The sequence below is a fragment of the Furipterus horrens genome, unplaced genomic scaffold (genome assembly GCF_987537825.1).
Source record: "Furipterus horrens unplaced genomic scaffold, mFurHor1.1.pri manual_scaffold_3, whole genome shotgun sequence".
Lineage (NCBI taxonomy): Eukaryota > Metazoa > Chordata > Mammalia > Chiroptera > Furipteridae > Furipterus > Furipterus horrens.
In genome coordinates this window covers 24,999,610-25,021,034 of record NW_028327173.1, presented here as the reverse complement: position 1 = coordinate 25,021,034, position 21,425 = coordinate 24,999,610, and the positions used below count along the sequence as shown (strand labels likewise).

Here is a 21,425-nt window from a genome sequence, read left to right as displayed (position 1 = left end):
AGCCCACGGGGTTGTTGTCGTCTGTCTAGTGAAGCACGTCAGCAGGTTTTGGTTGTATAAGACGTTCAGTGCAATGCGCAGAATTTGCAGGAAAAATGGACACTTCTGTACTTTCATACATCCAGACCAAGCTTCAGTTTTACTCCGGTTGACCTACTCAGTAGGCTCTTACTGGGAAATGGTTTCAATTGTAGGTGTGAAGTGGTCATCGAGAAAGCACCCAGAGATGGCATGGGGCCTTTGCCCTGTGGCTGTGTGGTCAGTGTGTGTTTAGTGATTGCTTGGTTTGTTCCATGTATTGCAGTAAGTGGGGGCCACCGGAAGGAACATCAGTCCTTGGTTAGCTGAAGAGGTAAGGCAAATAAAAAGAGCGAAACCCAGTTATAATTTTACTGTGATAAGTGCCTCAATAGAGGGAATCACTGGGTAGGTGAGAATCTAAGGAAAGGATCAAAGAAGGCTTTTTGAAGGGGATCATTCCTGAGCTGAGTCCTGAAGGATGAGTTTGAAGTTCACCACATGTAGGTAGGATTGAGAGGTGGTTAGGGTACATCCAGGATCAGGAGTGGGGTGAGGAGGCAACATCTAAAAAGATGAGTCACTTTGGTGTGACTGGATTGGCGGTTTGTGTGTGAGGGGAGGTGGGAGTGGGTGGTGGGAGGTGGGGCTGGAAAGGTGGTCTGGGGCTGATTCCAAGGCCCTTACGTTACAGAACAGTAAGCACCCACTCGGTGCTAGCAGAGCCAAACAATAAACACTGAGAATTGCAGTAGAGAAATATTGGCCATTTCATCATGAATGGTGCTACCCTGGAGAACCAGGAGCAAATGCTCAAAAGCCTGAACTCCTCAATGGCATGTGGGCTGCAGGGTAAAAATCACAAGACAGCTTGGGTTAGGAGTTTGGGGTCGTTCTGGGAGCTGATCAGTTGGAGGCAACGGAAGGGCCGTGAATCATTTCTTCAGATCTTGAAGACAGCTTTGAGGTCTGTCCTGGCGTCCCTTTGTCTGGTTTCATGGAAAAGTAGCCAGGGGGTGGTTCCACTTTAGGGCTCAGGAATTGAAACAGAACTTAGGTCAAGATGTTATCTTTAGCCTGCTAGAGGACCCCGTTGTGTGACCATTAGTCAGGTCCTGATTATGTGAGTGAGGAGAAAGCTAGGTCTCTGAAGGGTAGAGAAGGAGAGATGATTTCTAGAGCTAGGATTTAAAACTAAATTGAATCAAAGTCATAAGGACCCTTGGTTTTACTTCTATGTAGTACTCCGAGGCTTGGGTTTTAGTCTGAAGGTGATGGAAGTTATTAAGGGATTTTATGCACATGAATGACATGTGCAGATTCGTTTCTTCTAGGAATTGGCATAATGGATCAGAGAGGGTAGAATGAAGGCAGGGAAATCACTGAGTGTGCTTTCCAGAAATATTCAGGGCCTAACCTAAGGCATGGCAGTAGGGAGTAGGGAAGAAGGTCAGGTATACAAATATTTAGGAGAATCCTGGCCGGTGTGGCTCAGTTGATTGAAGCATTGCCCTGAAAACCAGAAAGAAGGTCAAGGGTTTGATTCCCGGTCATGGCACATGCCTAGGTTGCAGGTTCGGTCTCCAGTCTGGGCGTGTAGGAGAGGCAACCAATTGATGTTTCTCTTCCTCCTTCCCCTTTTCTGTAAAATCAATAAGCATGTCCTGAGATGAGGATAAAGAAATAAAATAAAATAAATAAAAATATTTAGGAGAGAGGATTTATAGGACTTGGTGACTGAACATAGGAATAAGGGAAAAATCCCAAATGTCACCTCTTAGACTCAATGACAAAGAATTAGAGGCCTGAGGCTGGGAAAAGGGGAGAGCGGGAGTGGGGAAGCAGGAGAGGAGGGGCAGGAAGCTGTGGCCAGGGAGGGGCTGTGCGAAGGCAAGTTTGGTGAAGAGCTGCTGACAGCCAGCTTCCGTGCCAGATTCAGGAGAGAAAAGATTCCGAGAAGACGGCCTGTAGCTGGAAATCCCCAAATCGTGCCTTAAAGTTTCCATACTAGAGTGAGGAATGAAGATGTTCCAGTCAGTGCCAGACTGAGTCCTGAGACAGGCGCAGTGTGAGGGCACGAACGGGATGCGGGTCCGCGAGGCGGTTTTCCAGTCAGCACACTGCCCGCTTATGGACTTGTGGGAGCTGACTCCCTGTCCTTTCAGCCTGGCTGTTAGTAGGAACTAGTAAAAAAAGAGAAAGAAAGAAAGAAATCCTGAGTCCATAGAAAGCACTGACCTGCAGGAAGAGCTCTTATACCTTGGTTTGCCTTTGCGTATTCGAAAGCCCCATGAGATACTTCACATTCAAGTCTCTACTTTATAAATGAAGAAACGTAGACCCAAAGAGAGGAAGTAACTTGTCACACAGGAAAGTAATGGTAGAGCTAGACTTCAACTGAAGTTTCCTGATACTTTCACACCCTTAACACATTGAATACCTACTATGCACCAGATGCTGTTCCAGGTCCCTGGGAAATAGCATAAAGATGACAAAGTCCTTGCCTTACAGAGCTTACATTTTAGTGGAAATGCCATCCAATAAAGCGATGAATATATGTAATATATAACATAAAATGGTATTAGTACTAGGAGTAAAAATGTTAATAGAGATTCCCAAACTGTTGGCCAGCGTACTCTGGGGCTGTGCAGTGAACTCACGGGGACACTGTGGGGCATTTAAAATTTTGAAGGTAAACAGAGATAGGTGAAGTCTTTTGGAACAGCACATGTAGCTTGAGGTTATTCAGTTTCAACATGAGATGGTGCAGCATTCTTTTTGATATTAACATCATTCTTTAAAAAAGATTTTATCTCTTTATTTTTATAGAGGGGAAAGGAGGGAGATAGAGAAGGAGAGAAACATGAAGGTGAGAGAGAAACGTGGTTCAGTTGCCCCTTGTACATGCCCCAATAGGGGACTGAACCCACAGCCCAGGGATGTGCCCTGACTGGGAATCGAACCCACGACCTTTTGCTTTGTGGGATGACACCCAACCAACTGAGCCACACGGGTCAGGGCACATCATATCTTTTTGAAGCTCGGTTTTTGGTGACTACTGTGTAGTTGAAAATAAGTACCATGCAAAAATCAAATGTGGAATGTTCCATGTGTGGTGTACAGCCTCATTCCAAAGTTTGAAAACACCGCAGTACCCAACAGGCACACACATCTCATTTGTAAGTAATTGTGATCATTTAAAATGAAATAGCCATATTATTTTTTCTAATTATGTATGTTTTTCATACTACTACTAAGTTATTAGGGCTTAAATACTTAGTAATTTATTGGGCCCTTACTAGTTAAACAGAACTGAGACCTTTTTTTTTCTTTTTTTTGGCTGAGAGGCACTTTGAAAAAAAGTATATTTTGACAGTCAGAGTGCTGTGAACTGGGAAGGTTCAGGAATCCCTGGTGTAAGGGGCTGGAGTGATGTGGGGTGGTGGGAACTGCTTAGATCAGGTGTCAGAAAGAGCTTCTGACATTTGGGCAAGGACCTGAGGGAAATGGAATGAGCACCGTGGGAATCTGGAGGAACAGCATTCCAGGCAGAGGGACCAGCAAGAGCAAAGTCTCTGAGTTGGGAACGAGCTTGACATGTTCCAGGAACAGCAAAAAAGGAAGTGTGGCAAAATCAGACTGAGTGACGTTTGGCATAGAGTGCAGTGGCTGAGGCCAGAGAGGCACAGAGGCCAGGTTAGGGAGGGCCCGTCAGTTCTCTGCAGGGTGTTGGATCCTATCCCGGGTGCCTGGAAAGCTATTTGAAAGTTTTAAGCAGGGAAATAACCTCATCAGCTATAGTGATAAATGCTTTTCTGAAGTTCACTCTGGCTGCTCTCTGGAAAACTAACAATAGTTTAAGTGTAGAAGCTTAACAGCATTTAGGAAGCAGCTATTGTAGTCTTGGTGAGAACTTCCAGGTCTGTTTTTGAAGGTGGAACTTGCCTGAATTTGCTGATGAATTAGATGTGGGGGTAAGAGGGGAAAAGAAGGAGTTGCCAATGAGTCTTAGTTTTTAATTTTGAGAGGCTGGTTGAATGATGGTGGCAGTTACTGATATGAGCAGGACTAAGGGGGGAAGCAGACTCTTAAGAATCTGGGACTTTTGTGAGAGGCCCAGGCTGGAGATGTGCATGTGGGAGTGATCAGCATGGGGCTGGCTTTTAAAACACTGAGATCACCTAGATGAGAAAGAGTGTAGCTAAAGAAGTGATGATCCCAGGACCCCGACTGGAGTCATTCCTGGGGGTAGGTGGGTGGAGAAAAAGAGGGGTCTTCAGGGACTAAAGAAAGTAGCTACTGGAGGAGGGAGTGGTCACCAATCAAGTGCTGACAAAGAGGCTGAAGTGGAGTTAGCTGAAAACTGGGAATTGAGCGCTGGATTTGGCAGCCTGAAGGTTACCAGTAACCTTAACGCAAGCAGGTGCAGTGGAGGGCGGCCCATCCTCGAATACATAACACCGCTGCGTTCAGCATCGTTTCATCCTAACATTGATGAGAAAAAAAAGATCAATCCCTGGCCAGGGCTGCTGTCTGTGAGGAGTCTGTACATTCTCCCCATAGCTGCGTGGGGTTTCCCCCCACATCCTGAAGACGTTGTGGGAGGTGAATTGGGTGTCTGAACTGCCCCAGTCTGAGTGAGTGTGGGGGTGGGAATGAGCAGCCCTGGAAGGGCGTCCTGTCCAGGGTGGGTTCCCACCTTGGGTTCCTGCCTTGCGCCTTGAGCTGCCGGGTCTTTACTGAGAAGTTTGGTGATGTTTTGTGACCAGAATTATGCCATAGGAACTTAGTTCTTGTTTACACTGTATATCAATTAGCCTATGGTAAAATTGGTTTCCTTATCTATCATTTGTTTAAAGGCAGTTTCCAAGAACCTACTGACAGCTTTAAGGAAGGACTTACTCAGAGAACATATGTGAAGGATCTGTGGACATGGACAGCAGTGAGGGGACTGTTTATGGAAGTGGGGGGCAGGCTGGGTGAAGGGAGGGCAACAGGGGAAAAGGGGGACAACTGTAATAGCATAAACAGTAACATACTTTAAAGAAGTACTTACTGTAATGGGGAACAGAGGCCCAGTTACACAGGGTTGAGAAGAGAATGGGAGGTGAGGCAGATACTAGACAAGCCTTTCAAAGAGTTTTGAGTTCAGTCCCCAGTATGCCTTTTAAAAAAAAAGTTATTTTAGAACAGTTTTAGGTTTTCAGAAAAATTGTGAAGCTGGTACAAAGAGATCCCATATATCCCACGCTCAGTTTCCCCATATTACATTAGTTATGGCATGTTTTTTACAATCAATGAACCAATACTGATTATTAGCCAAAGTTCACATTATATTCAGATTTCCTTTGTTTTTACCTTATGTACCTTTTCCATTCTAGGGACCCACCTTAGGCTTCTCTAGTCTGCTACTGTTTCTCAGATTTGCCTTGTTTTTGATGACCTTGACAGTTTTGAGGCGTACTGGTCAGGTGTTTTGTAGAATGAGCCTTGCTTTGGATTTGTCTGGTATTCTTCTCATGATTAGACTGGGGTTTTAGGTTTGGGGAGGAAGATGACGGAAGTGAAGCGGCATTCTCCTCACATCATATCAAGGGTCTGTTATCAACGTCGTTGTCGCTGTTGGTCGGAACCTTATTCACCTGGCTGAGGTCATGTTGGTCAGGAGTCTCCCCTGCGGTTAGCCCCACCCCCTTGGCATACTGTCCTCTTTGGAAGGATGTCACTGTGTGCAGCCCATCCTTAAGGAGTGGAGAGTTGTGCTTCACTTCCTCGAATGCAGAATATTTAACCTAAATTACTCAGAATTTTTCATAGGAGATTTGTTTTTTCTCCTCTATTAATTTTTTATTCAATTCTTTATATTAGTATGGACTGATGGATATTTATTTTACACTTTGAATTATAATCCAATACTGCTTTTTTGTTTTGTTGCTCAAATTATTCCAACTGTCTTTCAGTTGGCTCCTATGTCTCTTTGACATACCCTGATCATTGTGGGGTTTTTTTGTTTTGTTTTTTTTTGAGCACTTTCTTATTTTCTGCTACTATAAAATGCTCCAGGCTTATTTCTTGCCACATTCCTAAAATAACCATATCTCAAGGAGCCCTGGTTCCTTATAATGAAGAATGGTATTAGAAACTTAAGACCTGGACATAAAGTGTGGTAGTTGCTACTGGTGTGTTCTTGCTTCTAGGCCCCCCTGAAGCTACAAAATGCTCCAGGCTAGTGTGGTGACATTGGGGATAGGAATATATTTATTTGAGAGGCATTTAGGAAGCAAAATCGAAAGACCTTGGTGATTCATTTGGGGCGTTGAAATGTAATTCTTTTCTTCTTCTTAATGTATAATGGTCTTTATTTACTTTATTGACAAAAAAGAAGAGGGGTAAGTTTGTAAAACAGACCATCACAGAATCAGGCATTGCAGCTGATCCTGTCAGGTTAAAGAAGTTTCATTTTAAATGTCCATCCGATTGTCCAAAGACATACAACACTGAATCTGCATATGCGGTTTCCTTTATGAAGTACAGTTCTCATATATTAGGCAGTCTTTTAAACATAGTAATACAGAAGAAATAAAATCACCCATTAAAAACTGCGTTAAATAAAGGATATTTTAAATTTAAATTTATGTTGTTCTTGTAGTAGCACATGCCCAGTGAAAATGAAAAGCTGGCAAAGCAGTAACACTTTCTACTTGAGTGGACATTTACAACAATCAATCATTTTCTGCAGTGACCATATTTTCAATTTATTATGACCTACTCTGAACTTACTATGAGACTAAGCCCTCCAAAATCAGCATGGGAAATAAACATCCTGTTGAAGAATTCTAGGTGGAAAAAAATTAATGTCAGTGTCAATTCATGATGAGCTTGCTTAATTTTTTTTATTGACTTGTTTGGTATCATTCTACAGCAAGTGTGTTTAATTCTTCTTCTGTTTCATCCAAATCTTCCCCCCTGAAAAAAGATTTTCATCAACAGAAACAACACCGATGACTCCATTTTCTTGTCCCTCCCCTTTGTTGTCCTCTTCTAAATCACTTCTTTTTTATTTTTTAATTGCTATTATTATTCTATTACAGTTTTCCCAATTTTTCCCTCTTTTTCCCTCCTCCACCCAGCACCCGCCGTCACTTCTTTCACCATTTTCAGCCCTGCGTCCCAAAGCTTCACTCAATTTGTTTTCATCTTTTTCTGAAGTTTATGTGCTGACTCTTTCAAGATTGGCTACAGCAATGCCTGCCTCACTTCTGTCTCTTGGGAGGAACAGGCTTAAATCTATGTCATTTGTGCTCCAGATGCCTGTTCCCTGCTTCCTCCTCCTCCTCATTAACCAGTTCAGGAAGAAGCTCAAACACCTCATGACTACTGATCAGCACAGCAATGCTGACCCTGCTCTGAAGTCTGCTTTCCTTCTTTCCATATCTTGCTTAAGTTTATCAGTCTTTTCTCGTCTTTTCCTCTTCTTCCATGCAAGAAAAGACTCGAGAGTAATTCTGATACCATTTGGACCTAGGGCAGAACACCTTTTCAGTTAGATCTTCTAGTGAAATTTCATCTTCTTTCTCTTCTTTTTATCGTTTTTCAGTACAAATCCAGGAGGAAGTGCAGGACGATACTTCACCCTCTGGAGGTATATGCCAAACCAGCCACATTTGTTGTTTTCAGTGGCTTCAGGGAAATGCTTTCCCACTATTTGAGTTTTTGGTTTTTTCTTTTCTGCTTCTCTGTGTTTCTTGTTCACTACTTCCAGTTTTTTCAAGTTCTTTATCTCTTGTATCAATGTAAACAAACACTTCGCTTTTCACACTTCCTCTCCAGAGTGAGCTTGTGAGAGATCTTAGACTCACCTGCACCTATACTTAGTTTTTGAGCAACTACTACAGGTTTGAATAGCTCATTTAGCTCTTTCAATTCTTTCTTCTTGTCATCTTTCTGCAATTGCTTTTCAGCTTCACTTTATACTACCTGATGTGGATTTTGGTGACCAAATTGGTGAGTCACAGCCTTGATAAACCTCTGTTGCTCTGCTCCTTTCTTATTCTTTAGACCAACAGTTTTGTCTTTGATGATCTCCTTTTTCCTGCTCAGCCTTTTTGTTGCCCCTGGCCTGGGCTTGTTTCTGGGTGGGAGGGACATTGCGGAGACAGGTGGCACCAGCCAGACTTAAGCACAGCTGGACACTGTCAGAGTATCTGACCCCCAGCCAGAGGAGGAGGAAGACATGGGCCCTATAATTATTTTCATATTTCAAATGATTGTGGTTTCTTTTCAGCTCTAAAGTTTGTTTGTTGTGGATCATGTGAATGCTGGTTGAAAAGTCCATGTTTAGGAATAGCCTTTTATTTTTTTTTTTCTTTCTTTTTTTAAAAACGATTTTAAAAATGATGTGTGGCTGCCTCTCATGCACCCCCAACTGGGGACCTGGTCTGCAACCCAGGCATGTGCCCTGACTGGGAATTGAATCGGCAACCTTTTGGTTCACAGGCCAGCACTCAATCCACTGAGCCACACCAGTTGGGGCAGGGATGGTTCTCATTGCGAAACCTGTAGTGATGTTTCATGCCTCTGGTGCTCCTGTAACTTGTGTATGGAAGCAGCATCTCTGAGGCCTCTTCATGCTGTTCCTTATTGACAAGAGATCTGGGTTTTAAAGTGCAGAGAAGCTGTTGACAGATTAACTTTCTAATTGTTCATTTTCTAATTATCTCGTTTTAGCAGCTTTCCCCAAATATTTCTTTGTTGCAGGTCCTTGGGCTCTTTGGTTTACAAAGGCAGTTTGTTGACAGTGACAAACTCTTTTCATTCTCTAGGGTACTTAGGCCCTTTCCAGTTTTATAAAACTAACGCTTGCCTTTTCCCCGCTTGGAATTGAAGTCTCCTTTGCAGTAAGTTGTATTAAGATCACTATCTTATATTTTATAATACGTTGTGTGGTTTCAGAGCATTTAGTCACATATCAGTTATTTGATCTCTACAATAAATCTGTGAGGAAGGCAGGACAGGTCAAATTACTGAGATTCGGTTAGGTGACTTGTCCAAAGTCAAAGGGCAATAAGTAGAGCTGGGGATAGAACTTAGGTTTGCAGATAACTTAGCTTTCTTCTTTCTGTAATGCACTCTGTCCCTACGAAAAGAGAGTCAGACTCGCTGTGAGTGTTGTTTTCAGCTGTAAAGACATCTGATGAAATACTTATTTTTTCCCCTCTTGGTATGCTCTGTAGGAGGATCACCCAGACATCGACAGAGGCCTTTCTTATGCTTTTGATCAATATATGGCCTACCAATAGCTCCTAGTACAACAGGAGAAGCAGTGGCCTGTATGTTATAGTGTATGTATGTTTTAACTCCTCTCTCCCCTTAGGTGGTTCTCACTTGGATGATTTGGAGCCAAATGGGAAAGGCCTCATTGTGGACCAAAGCGCCCGGGGTCACGATAAACTAGAAAACTTGCTCACAAGGTAATGCAGCTCTCCCTTCACTGTTACCTCTCAGGATTGAGCTTTTCCTCATTATAGAACTGAAACCATTACTGTGTGTAATGTATTGAATAAGTTGTCCCAGGGTAGCAGGCCTAAGAAATGTCAGATATTTATTGAGCAGTTACTGAGTATGCCAGGCACCGTGCACTTACATTGATTACCTTATTTTAACCTCGGAGGTAAGTACCATTGTCTTTTCTGTCTTACAGCTAAGGGGACAGATGAGAAGAGAGGTTATAGAACTCACCCAAGATCTAGAACTAGCAGGTAGCAGATCTAGGATTTGAAACTGGCAGTCTAACTCTACCTTAGAAATAAATGTAGAAGATTAGAAACATTTTGATTTCTCCCTCCTATTCTTTTAGGAGTTTCCTGACCCTGAAGAGTGGTCTTTTTTTCCATTTTTATTTACTTCTTTCTTTTCTTCTCCTGTGCTGTCCTGTTTAGTGTGTACTCTAGCTCCCCCTACTGATCATAGCCAGAATCTTCTGGTCAAGATAATACTTGTGTCAGTATTTTAATTCTGCTCTTAAGAACTTTAAGTGTAGCCTGATCTGTCATTCTCAATTCACTTTTGAGCCTTCCTGGTACACATAGATACATTTTTTTATTGTCATTTGAGGATATGTTTTTTAAAATTGATTTTAGAGACAGAGGAATGGAGAGAGACGGACAGACAGACATGGATGTGACAGAGAAACATTGATCGGTTGCCTCCTGTACACACCCTGACTGGGGATCAAACTCAGAGCCTTTTGGTGTATGGCATGATGCGCCAACCAACTGAGCAACCTGGTCAGGGCCACATAGATACACTTTTACATGGACTTAATACAGGGTAGAGCAAAGTATGTTTGTAGTTATTCATATAGAAAATAACACAAAATTAATAAATGATAATATAAGAATAAACTCTGTATTTAACATACACATGACTGTAAACCTGCTATTACCCTACCCTGTATGTATATAACAAGAGTGATATCAAATACTTACATGGCATTCATTTAGTGTCAGAAATTACTTCAAATGCTTTACATATCTTAATTTATTAAATGACCTTAATAAAAGGTTTCTGGAGCTATTACTATGATTCTGTTAAGTACATGTCAAATTTTGTTTAACTTTAAAGTTGACATTTGAATAACTTCTAGTATGACTTAAAACTATACAAATAATAATGAGGTACAAATTTTTATTGCCTTTAGGGGAGGACGATTATTCCTTTGGAATAAAAATATGGTACAATTATCAAGTCAAAGGATCTAGATTGTATTATAGTCCTGTTATGTGAGGCACTCTGTCACCAGCCAGCTGAATGAGTCATTGACACTTGGTCTCATTTTTTCTTATTTGAAAAATGAAGGGATTAGATTAGAATATCTTCACGGATATTTGAGATTCTCTGAATTTATTATCAGAATATCTCGACCAATGTACTATATAACCAACAACATATATGTTTACTTAATTCCACATAGAAGTAGTGTGGTTTTAGCAAATAAGTTTTACTTTAGCCTCCTTTAGTCTTCTGTGACTCAGATGCTTGTGTATGGAAACTTTTAGTTTTATATTTATATATTTTGTCCTGAAGGACTCATCAAAATATGATAAAAAATTTTCTTTTTTTTTTTTAGACTGAATAAATCCAGGCCAGAAATGACTGACATGGTTCGCTCCTCCACGATCACAGTAGCAGACAAGGCTCATATTTTGTCGATGCAGAAGTTCGGACTGCGAGATACAATAGTGAAATCACGTCTGGTGCAGAAAGAAGAGGATTATACCTACATCCAGAACTTCAGGTAGCTAACTGGGTCTTAGATTGTTTTCAAAGGAAAATGATCCTTTAGCTCTCTGTAATGTAAGCACCTCCCCCCGTCCCCAATACCCTGGATTTGAAAGCAGATCCTACTACAGAATCTCTCCCATCATTTTCTAAATGAGTGCTCCCTTTCACTCTTCATTAGCCAGCATGAATTCTGTGTCTTTTCTGGCCAGGCCCTGTGGTAGGTGTGTTACAGTAGAAGCGGCACAGCTTGCAGATAGTTGCAGAAATATTTGAATATTCAAAAGAAGGAACAATATCCTGACATCAGTGTAACCCTTGGTCATTCTGGGCCTTTGAAGAAAGTGATTTAAATTGAAGTTAGTAAAATGAAGTTAGTGTTTGGTAACTTTTCAGACAGGATTACTGAAAGTAAAATGAATAAAGATTCTGATCAATCTTTTAAAATTATTGCACTATGACCGTAGAACAAAGGAACATTGCTTCTAGGGATAGAAATAGTGACGGTAAATACTGCTGTTGCTTTCCTTCTGAAAGGAATTACCAACGTACTTTTCATTTTTTCATTTCTGTAGCATGCACAGGGTAAAGGATCATTTTGTGGGTTACTGCTCTCTAGTAGCTGTTAAACCCAAGTAGGACTGTTCAGAGAGCAGGTCTGTACGATTTGAAGTTATCACAAAAGCAACAAATATCACAATCGACTGAAGTCATTGGTCTAGGTTAGATGTGATATTTTTATGTCTTAAAATTCTACTCCATAGAGACTGAAACCAGCATAAAATGTTTTCCCCTGTTGTCTCCAGAGCCCTTCTGACTGATTGTGTTTGGCGACAGGTTTTTTGCGGGAACATACAATGTAAATGGACAGTCCCCCAAAGAATGCCTCCGGCCCTGGCTAAGTCATGGTATCCAGGCCCCAGATGTATACTGTATAGGGTGAGTGCTTCTCTTCCAGTCACCTTTACCTTCTCAGAAACATATAGCTGTGGTTGAAGGGATGGGGTGGGTAAAAGCAGGTTTACAGTTGTTGTTATGGGAAATAATACAATAATTAATATAAATAATAATACAAGAATAAACCCTGTGCTTCATATACTCATAACTGTAAACCTACTTTTGCCCCTCCCTGTATATACCTGAGCCTCCACGGCAGGTGAAGGACTTGAAGAATGAACATATGCTTAATAACAGCTACTTCTCTGTTTGTTACTCTTCCTCCTGGTCAGCACATCTCTGGCATGTTTAAAGTGATGTGCTTGGGATTTACATGCTAGCGTTGAGTTTTTAGTACAAGCCTCTGTTAATGTCACTGCACCTTGAACTGACTTGCATTACTTAGACATTTCAACACTTCGCTGGTCACGAAGCAAAAATATCGTTTTCCAGGGAAGGAAGGTTAGCTTAAAAAAAAAAAAGTCCTATTTCTCATTCCTTTTTGTTTCACACTTTCTGTCCTCCTACCACTATACTGGGTGTTGTTGATGGGGAGGGGGCAGCAAAGAAGCCTGTATGATAAAGTGGAAAGGGCCTAGGATTTGGTTGTATGTAGACCTAGGTTTGAACCCATTTGCTGCTTGGTGCTTGTGTGAACTTGTGATCTCAGTGGTGAGATGCAGATGCTTCCAACTACTTCACAGGCTGATTATGAGGGGAAATGGCCTGCTGCCTATGAAAGCGCTGGTAAGTTCCTTAGCGTTTTGGCCCTCAGCTCTTAAGTGTTTGTCTTTCCTCTCGAGGGTCTTGCAGTTTAACCAGAAAGCCAGGATTTACGCCCCCAAACCAACTTGAGAGCATGTCATCCTGCACATTACCCTTCTCTGCTCTCTGACTGCTTGCTTCTCCTGATAGGTTCCAGGAGCTCGATCTGAGTAAGGAGGCCTTTTTCTTCCATGATACCCCAAAGGAGGAAGAGTGGTTTAAAGCTGTATCAGGGAGCCTTCATCCAGATGCCAAGTATGCGAAGGTAAGAGAGGATTCAGGAGCCTTTGAATTTTAGGTGGCCACGCTGGGGAATTCTGGGACAGTCTTTCACTTTTTCCAGAAGCAAGTCCTAATTATTCTGCTCTTTCACCTCTAGGTCCTCCCTAAGAGGCACCTGTGGGTGGGAAAGATCAAGTCTTGGCACTTGCAGGCTGTTTGGGTTTCATGCTAAGGGAGTTAACAGGTGATCACCCTGGGTCCTAGTGTGGAGATGGATGTACATTAATACTCTCAGCCAGCTTTGGTTTGGGGCACTTTTCCTTTGGGATATTTATTCCTGTTTTCAACTTCTGTTTAATGCCATGACTTGAATGTTTGGCTCTGTTTTCCAGGTGAAGCTCATCCGACTGGTTGGCATTATGCTGCTGTTATATGTCAAGCAGGAACATGCAGCACACGTCTCAGAAGTGGAAGCTGAGACTGTGGGGACAGGAATCATGGGGAGGATGGTGAGTTGTTGGTGGTGTGTTTGGCACACTGAGGGCCTTGATCCCCAAGGTTTTGATCCCACTTCTCATGATACCTTGACTGCATGTGTCCAGTTTGAGAATGCTAGTATTACAAGATGAATGTACCCTCAAGCAGGACTAGACTGAGCAGACCATTTAGAAATCATATTGTGGAAAATTGTTGGCTGATTTGCCCAACTAGCACATACTCCTGTGTTTGCTCTACACGAGCGCCTCTAGTTCATCCTCCCATTTAATCCATGAAATTGGTTGCAGGAACTATATTGGGTCAGAAAGGAAAAGAAAGAATGCTGATGAGGATGTGCAATGTCCTCTTCTTGAGGCTATTGAAGTCCTGCTTTCAGGTTCTACTGCGAGAGCTCCGCTTTCTGTGGAGAAGGGAGAGCATGCGGCTCTCCTGTGGTTTAGTGGAAAGTGAACTCAGCTTTGCCACAGACTGGCTAATCATTCTGCCTTTTGGATTTGTTTTCTTACCTATAAAATACAGGCAATAGCACTGCTTTACTTACCTCACAGGGTATTATGAAGACTAGTTAAAACATTTTGAAAGTTTGCGGGTTTAAACGACTGACATGATGAAGGTGTGAACTGGATTCCTTTGGGCTCCTTTTCATAGGGTAACAAAGGCGGAGTGGCGATCAGGTTCCAGCTCCACAATACCAGCATCTGTGTTGTGAACTCTCACTTGGCAGCCCACACAGAAGAGTATGAGAAGAGGAACCAGGACTACAAGGACATTTGTTCTCGAATGCAGTTTTGTCAGGTTGACCCAAGCCTTCCCCCTCTCACCATCAGCAAGCACGAGTGAGTCTGGGCTTCTGCCCCATACTGGTCACCACTCCCGACGTGCAGAGTTCTGGGCCCTCTTATTTTGTTAGGGAAGTAACTGCGGGGAGGCTTCCCACTGCTGAAGCGGGAACTCTACTCAGCTCTCAGCTACATGTGGATCCATGCCCCTTGGAAACGTTTAGTGTCGTAACTTGCCATCTGGCAGAACTTGAATTATTCTCAAATCATTTGTCCCTGGGAAATATATAAGATTTATTTCACTGTGGGTCTGCCTTGATACAACATCACAAGGAGAGCAACAAAGAGTGAGCATCTCAATTCCAGGTTTTATACATCTCTTCTTTCCAGTAGCATATGTAATTGAGGATGCCTGCATTTGGCTGCCTTCACTTAGTCTTTTATACCTCAACTTTATAAAGCTGTAGTTGTGGGAAAGCAATGGGGGGAAAATGGGACAACTGTAATAGAACAGCAATTAAAAGAATAAATTTAAAAAAAAAAGCTATAGTTGCAGCTGCTAGGAGCATCTTGTGCTAATTTTTGTCTATCCTCTTCGTTTCACTTATCTCAGAAAACTTCCTATATGTCTACATTTAAGGGATATTAGAATTTCAGACTTGCGAGTAACACTTGAAGCTTGTGCCACTTCTTTTAGAAAGAGGAAGAAGCCACTGGGGCTGTGGTGTCTGCCAGGGAGTGTACAGAGCCAAGCCTCTCATCCTGCCTGCTGCCATGGGGGAACTCTCTTGAGCTCGCTGGTGTCCTAGAAGCTGACAGGATGGCTTTCCTTCTCCAGGGAACCTAGCAGGGAGTGTGTCTTCCATTCTGCTAAACCTGCAGCATCCTAGTTTGTGAGGTTGCAACTTGCATGTCAGTGTGTCCACTTTTATTTTGGGGTGCGTATACTGCTGTGCAGATTCTCCAGTGACTTGGTGCTTGGCTTCTGACAGAGAAGTATTGGACTTTACGGGGTGTGCAGTGTCATCTAGGAGCATTCAGTTATCTTCTTCCCCAAAGCATCAGGTGTCACGAAACACCTGTCACACTCTGCAGAAAGAGCCACCCGATGATGCTATGGTGGCGGTTAAACGCAGACTCTCCTGTAAAGGTTGAGCTTTGTTTCGAAGGAACTCGGGTCTAGAAACAAAGGCTGAGAGTGTGTTTTGTGGACTGGAGTGTGCATGGAGGCAGAGGCGATGTGGCATCATCTAGTTTGGGGTCCTTGGGTGATTGACAAGACTCCCAATACTTGATCTTTTTGCCTCTTCCCAGGAATGAAGTAAAGTATTGTCTTGCGTTTATATCCTATTAGACTGTCTTTCCAACTATACAAGAATAAAATAGTCAAGGAGAACTCAAGGCAGTTTATAATGAACTTGGGCCAAGATAATTGAGTAAGCAGCATGTAAGATGTAGTATTAAATGGGATGACAAGAGAGAAAGATTTCCTGAGCAGCTGCATCACTTCCCCACCCAGCTCCCAGGAGACTGAGGCTCAGGGGCCTTCTGTGAGAAGCCCTCTGGATAAGATGGGTAAAGTCCCTGCTAAACCCTGTGACCTTTGTGCTCTGTCCTCACAGTGTGATCTTGTGGCTGGGGGACCTCAACTACAGGATAGAAGAGCTGGATGTGGAAAAAGTGAAAAAGCTCATTGAAGAGAAGGCCTTTCAAACCCTGTATGCACATGACCAGGTACAGATGGCCACCTGTACCCTCTCAGGCAGCTCTCCCTACACCGCGAGGGCACAGGAAAGCCTGGCTTCCCAGCTCTCAGCCTCTTCTTCCTTGGCTTGGGGAGTTTCCCTGAGAAGCTGATGTCCAGCCATGGCTTTCTTTCACCTGCATTTCCCTCTTCCATAGTTACCCCCCATTGGCTCGTCCCTAGAGGTGCCTGGTCTCCCTTGGGAGCAGGAGCGTGCTCTCTCGCTCTTGCTCTCTCTCTCTCTCTCTCTCTCTCTCTCTCTCTCTCTCTCTCTCTCTCTCTCTCTCTCTCTTCGCCTTGCGTGTGCTCATTTATTCATTCAAGTTGAGACTAAAAGCATACCAGACTTCTCATAGATAAAATACTTGGTATATTTTAAATGATTCACTAATTTTTTTGAATGTGCCTCCTGTTCCCCTCTCCTTCTCCTCCTCAGACTTGTCCAGTGTGAGTGACAACTCTGTTTCCTGAGTGGCTTTCTTCCCTTCCAATGGGAATCAGTTATGTAACCTGCTTTTCTCCTGCCATTGTTTGGGTTAGCATTTCTGGCTCAGAGCGTAAGCCATTCCACAGGAGAAGAGAAATCAGTTTCTCTTTGACTTTCTTCAGGCTACTCTTCAGGAGATTTAAAAACTGTTCCAGTGGTCAGAATTATTCAGAATGTTAAGGCCCTTTTTCTTTTTAGTCTAAATCTTTCTGTTATATATTTCCCCCCGGTACAGATCAGATGTAGGAAGGGAAAAAAAACCCTCAACTTTATGTCTTTCTCTATGGAATAATCTTTTTATTATCCCATTTTTTTCTCTCCAGCTGTTTTCATTGGTAAATTACTTTTATTCTCTTTAACCTCCATTTCAGCATTAACCCAGTCCATTCTATTCTGTAAGTATCTGTTTATTGCCTCTGAATTCTGCACTATGGCGTTTTGATTTTCCCAGGAGTTCAATGTTCATCTTCTCTTGCCTTCTTTTTTCATCTTTCCTCAAGTAATAGTACATGTTTTGTGTGTTCTCTGCTTTCCAGACGGTTTTAAGGTCTATATATACTCATTCAGGAAGCATCAGCTTACCTTAATACCTCAATTTTTATTATTTCCTGTTTGTTTTTTCTTTCATAGTTTATATTAGGAATTCACATTTTGGGGAATTTGGCAACTGTTGTCTCCTACATTAGAGCTGGCAGTTCTTCACCAGTCCGCTTAGTACCGAGCTGGCTGCTGGGGGTGTGGAGAGGCGGGAGCACCTGTGTTTTTTCTCTCTTGCCGAGAGTATGATTTGGAAGGAACTCCTAGGATTAGTGCATTAGGAAGGATGCTAGCTATTATTATAATGTGCCAGGCACTATTCTAAGCTGACAGCAATACTGAGAAGCAGATTCTATTATGAATCCAAAATTTACAAATGGGGAAACCAAGGCACACAGCTTCCTTCAGTTCATATAAGTAATTGGACAAGCTTCTTTAAAAAGTGGTTTTTAATTTAATTTAAATTTAATTCATAATTGGTTTGGTATATTTCTACATACATGGAAGCTCCCCTTTGCTTTTTGGACTATCTTTCCAGACTCTTTTCTATGCAGTTTTATCTCTTGTGTAATTGGAACAACTGTGCTATATAGATGAAGTGTTTTGTACCTAGAAGGGAAAAACTCTGTCTGTTGGTACCGAATCCTCATAGAGATGTCTCAGTAAGATGGGACTTAGGCCCCTTGGATGCAGGTAACTCTTATAAAAGACCCTTAACGACTGTATAACAGGCAAGCAAGGGTTAGCTTGCTCCTATTCCTAGAAGTTAGTTAACTCAAGATCTTACAGAGGAGCTTTCTCATGGGCCTCATCCCTTTGGGCTAGGGCTCAAATTTCAAATTGGTTTCCTTTCCTCTGCTAATTTAAGGTTTAACTTTTATTCTGAGATCTTTTCCCTTCCATCTTTTTGTATAGCTAAACATTCAGATGGCTGCAAAGGCTGTCTTTGAAGGCTTCACAGAAGGCGAGCTCACATTCCAGCCCACCTATAAGTATGATACTGGCTCCAGCGAGTGGGACACCAGGTAGGTCAGAGGTTGCCTCAAGGGTCGAGCAAATGGAAACCCTGAAATTTAGGGAAGCACCTGCCCTCGTGGGCCTAAAGAAGATAGGTTTACCCTGACTTCTTCCCCATGTTTTTTATACTCTAGTTAAACATTTTCTCTCAGTATGTGCTCATTAAGCAGCCTACCTTTTTTTTTTTTTTTTTTACTGCCTTTTCCTTTGTTCCTTAATAATTTTTGTGACTGATTTACTTTTATGCTGTGCTTAGGGTGATGATTTCAACTAACTTAGTTTGTACTTGTTCATTGTATAGTAGTTCATATATTTTATTAGTGCCTATGGTGTTCCACACCCTATTCGATACATTTTACTTGTACTATCTCATTTAATATTCTCATTTTATAGATCAGGGAACTGAGGCATAGAAAAATTTAAGAGCCTTCCAAGCAGGCAAGTGTAGAGTCAGGATTTGAACCCGGGCAGTAGGGATTCAGAGCCTGTTTTAACCACCATTTTTTAAGAATCATAGAGTACTTACTGTCAGATTACCTTCTGACTCTCACCTCATCCCCACAGGAGGCCAAAGAGCAGGGAATCATTCTGAACAGTGTTTTGGATGGTACACAGGATGCATGTTATCTCTTGGTGTGCCTGAATCACTCCTGTCCCGTCAAATCATGGGGCTGCGTGGCCTGGAAGGCCCTGCCCTGTCATTCCCCAGCGGAGACAGGGTGCTGGCCAGGCGGCAGGTGCTGCTGTGCCTGTGAGGGCCCCCAGTGTGGACTTTGCATTTCAGTGAGAAGTGTCGAGCTCCTGCCTGGTGTGACCGGATCCTCTGGAAAGGGAAGAACATTACTCAGCTGAGTTACCAGAGCCACATGGCCCTCAAGACCAGTGACCACAAGCCTGTCAGCTCAGTGTTTGACATTGGGGTAGGTGGGCCGCTGGTGCTTGTTGTAATTGTTTCGTAGGGAATAATAGGTTCTCACAACCAAGGCCACTTGTGTCCTCCTGGTGTCCTCTTCCTCCCTTGAATGTGATGAAGCTTCTTTAACAGTTGTTTTAATTTCAATTTAATTCATAATTGCTTTGGCATACTACTACTATATGATTCTACATACATGGAAGTCCCTCTTTACTTTTTAGACTGTATTTTTCTGGACCTTCTTCCATGCATTTACAAATGTGTGTCAGTATTCTATATATAACATAGAGGATGTTTTTAGAAGATGTTTTTCCTTTTTTGGAAAGGAGATCATATTATGCATATTGTTCAGAGACCGTCTTTCTTCCTCACCAACTATGTCTTAGGAGATCTTTATACACTAAAGGTAGAGCTTCCCTTCTCAACCAGAGACCTTTTGTTTTGCAGGGTGATGCCCAGCCAATGGAGCCACGCCGGTCAGGGCCCCTTGTTATTTTTATTTTTTAAATTATTTATTTAATCTTCACCTAAGGACGTGCTTATTGATTTTAAAGAGAGGGGTGAAAAGGGAGAGAGAGGGAGAAAAACATGGATTGGCTGCCTCTTGTACGTGCCCTGACTGGGGACTGAACCCACAACTCAGGCATGTGCCCTGACTGGGAATCAAATCTGTGACCTTTTGGTTTATGGGACAACACTCCAACCAACTAAGCCACACTGGCCAGGACCCTCCTTATTATTATTATTTTTTTAATATATTTTTTAAATTATTTTATTTATTTGTTTTTAGAGAAGGAAAGGAGAGAGGGAGAGAAACATCAATGTGTGGTTGCCTCTCATGCGCCCCCAACTGGTGACCTGGCGTGCAACCCAGGCATGTGCCCTGACTGGGAATCAAACTAGCAACACTTGGTTCGCAGGCCGATGCTCAATCCACTGAGCCACACCAGTCAGGGCTTCCTCCTTATTATTTTTAAAGGCTGTAATATATTCCAAAGTATGGATGAGCTACAATGTATATAATGATGCTCATTTAAGTTGTTTCCAAAGTTTTGCTATTATATACAGTGCTATAGTGATCACCTTTCACATATATTTTTGTGTACCAGTGTGAGTTTCTATAGAATGAAATTCCTAGAGGTGAAATTAGTGGTTAAATGAAAAATGTATTTTAAATGTATTAGATTTTGCTAAGTTATCCTCCCAACAGTTTTACCATTTTTCATTTTTGCTAACCATGTATGAGCTTATTATCCCACAGCCTGGCTAATACTGGGTTTTAGCAATCTTTTAAATTTCTACCAACACAGTGAGCCAAAAGAAAAAGATATTTTATTATTTTAGATTACATTTCCCTGGTTACTAGTGAAGTTGAACATCTTTTCATTTATTCCCTATTTCTATCTCTTCTTCAGTGACTTCCATGCTTCTTTATAGTATTATCAATTCAAAAGGGTGCCAGTAGAAGCATATTGGCATCCATGAGGCTGTGGGTGGTTTGAAAAAAAAAAACCTAATGAATATTATAATTAAAGTTTTATTATTGGAAAGTGACAAAAATGCATTTATAATTCAGAATATAGACGCGAAAACCTGACAAAATCTTGGTTGGTGGAGCACAGGTTTAAAAAGCTTGAGAAATGCGTTGTTGTTGTTGTTTTGTTTTGTTTTGTTTTAAAGAAATGCTGCTTTAAACCAAAGTTCTGGAAAAGTTTCTTGCTGTAGGCCCTTTGGCAGCAGCAAGCAAAGTAGAGCTAGGCACTGAGCATCTCTCTGCCTGGTCATGAGACCTGGTGAATCATCAATCAGGCTTGCACTCCACATCTTCTTTCTGCCTCTGCGACACCCTTCTAGTTCTGTTGTTTTTGGGTTTTTTGTTAATTAACTCTGTTTAGTCTCTACTCCCTGTATGGCTGTGTGCTTCCCAATGCTGGTAATGTCCTGTGTACTGAAAAAGATGAAATGTGCACAAGTCATGGCACTCAGTCTCTGATGTTCCCTTCCAGGTGAGGGTTATAAATGAAGAGCTTTACCGGAAGACTCTGGAGGAGATTGTTCGCTCCCTGGATAAGCTGGAGAATGCCAACATTCCTTCTGTGTCCCTCTCCAAGCGAGAGGTAGGAAGGAGACACTAAGAATGTCAGCATTGGGCTCTTCTATTCATATAGCTTAAGTCTCATCTACTAGGGCTCAGAATTCCAGGAGGTACCCATCAGACTACTGGACTCT

At 42.2% G+C, this 21,425-nt stretch overlaps 1 protein-coding gene and 1 pseudogene across 3 annotated transcripts in view; one reads left to right on the top strand and one right to left on the bottom strand.

Moving 5' to 3' along the window:
• The window catches only part of INPP5B (inositol polyphosphate-5-phosphatase B), a 46,059-nt gene that overhangs the window by 17,179 nt on the left and 7,455 nt on the right, over positions 1 to 21,425 (top strand). For all 3 annotated transcript variants that reach the window (XM_090269149.1, XM_090269151.1, XM_090269150.1), the window contains 10 exons: positions 9,392 to 9,488; positions 11,147 to 11,314; positions 12,136 to 12,237; positions 13,150 to 13,264; positions 13,614 to 13,730; positions 14,368 to 14,555; positions 16,121 to 16,232; positions 18,182 to 18,291; positions 19,068 to 19,203; positions 21,203 to 21,313. In XM_090269149.1, coding sequence (XP_090125275.1) covers positions 9,392 to 9,488; positions 11,147 to 11,314; positions 12,136 to 12,237; positions 13,150 to 13,264; positions 13,614 to 13,730; positions 14,368 to 14,555; positions 16,121 to 16,232; positions 18,182 to 18,291; positions 19,068 to 19,203; positions 21,203 to 21,313 — 1,256 coding nt within the window. The remainder of the gene's footprint in view (positions 1 to 9,391; positions 9,489 to 11,146; positions 11,315 to 12,135; positions 12,238 to 13,149; positions 13,265 to 13,613; positions 13,731 to 14,367; positions 14,556 to 16,120; positions 16,233 to 18,181; positions 18,292 to 19,067; positions 19,204 to 21,202; positions 21,314 to 21,425) is intronic.
• LOC150014633 (zinc finger CCCH domain-containing protein 15 pseudogene) lies at positions 6,930 to 8,253 on the bottom strand (annotated as a pseudogene).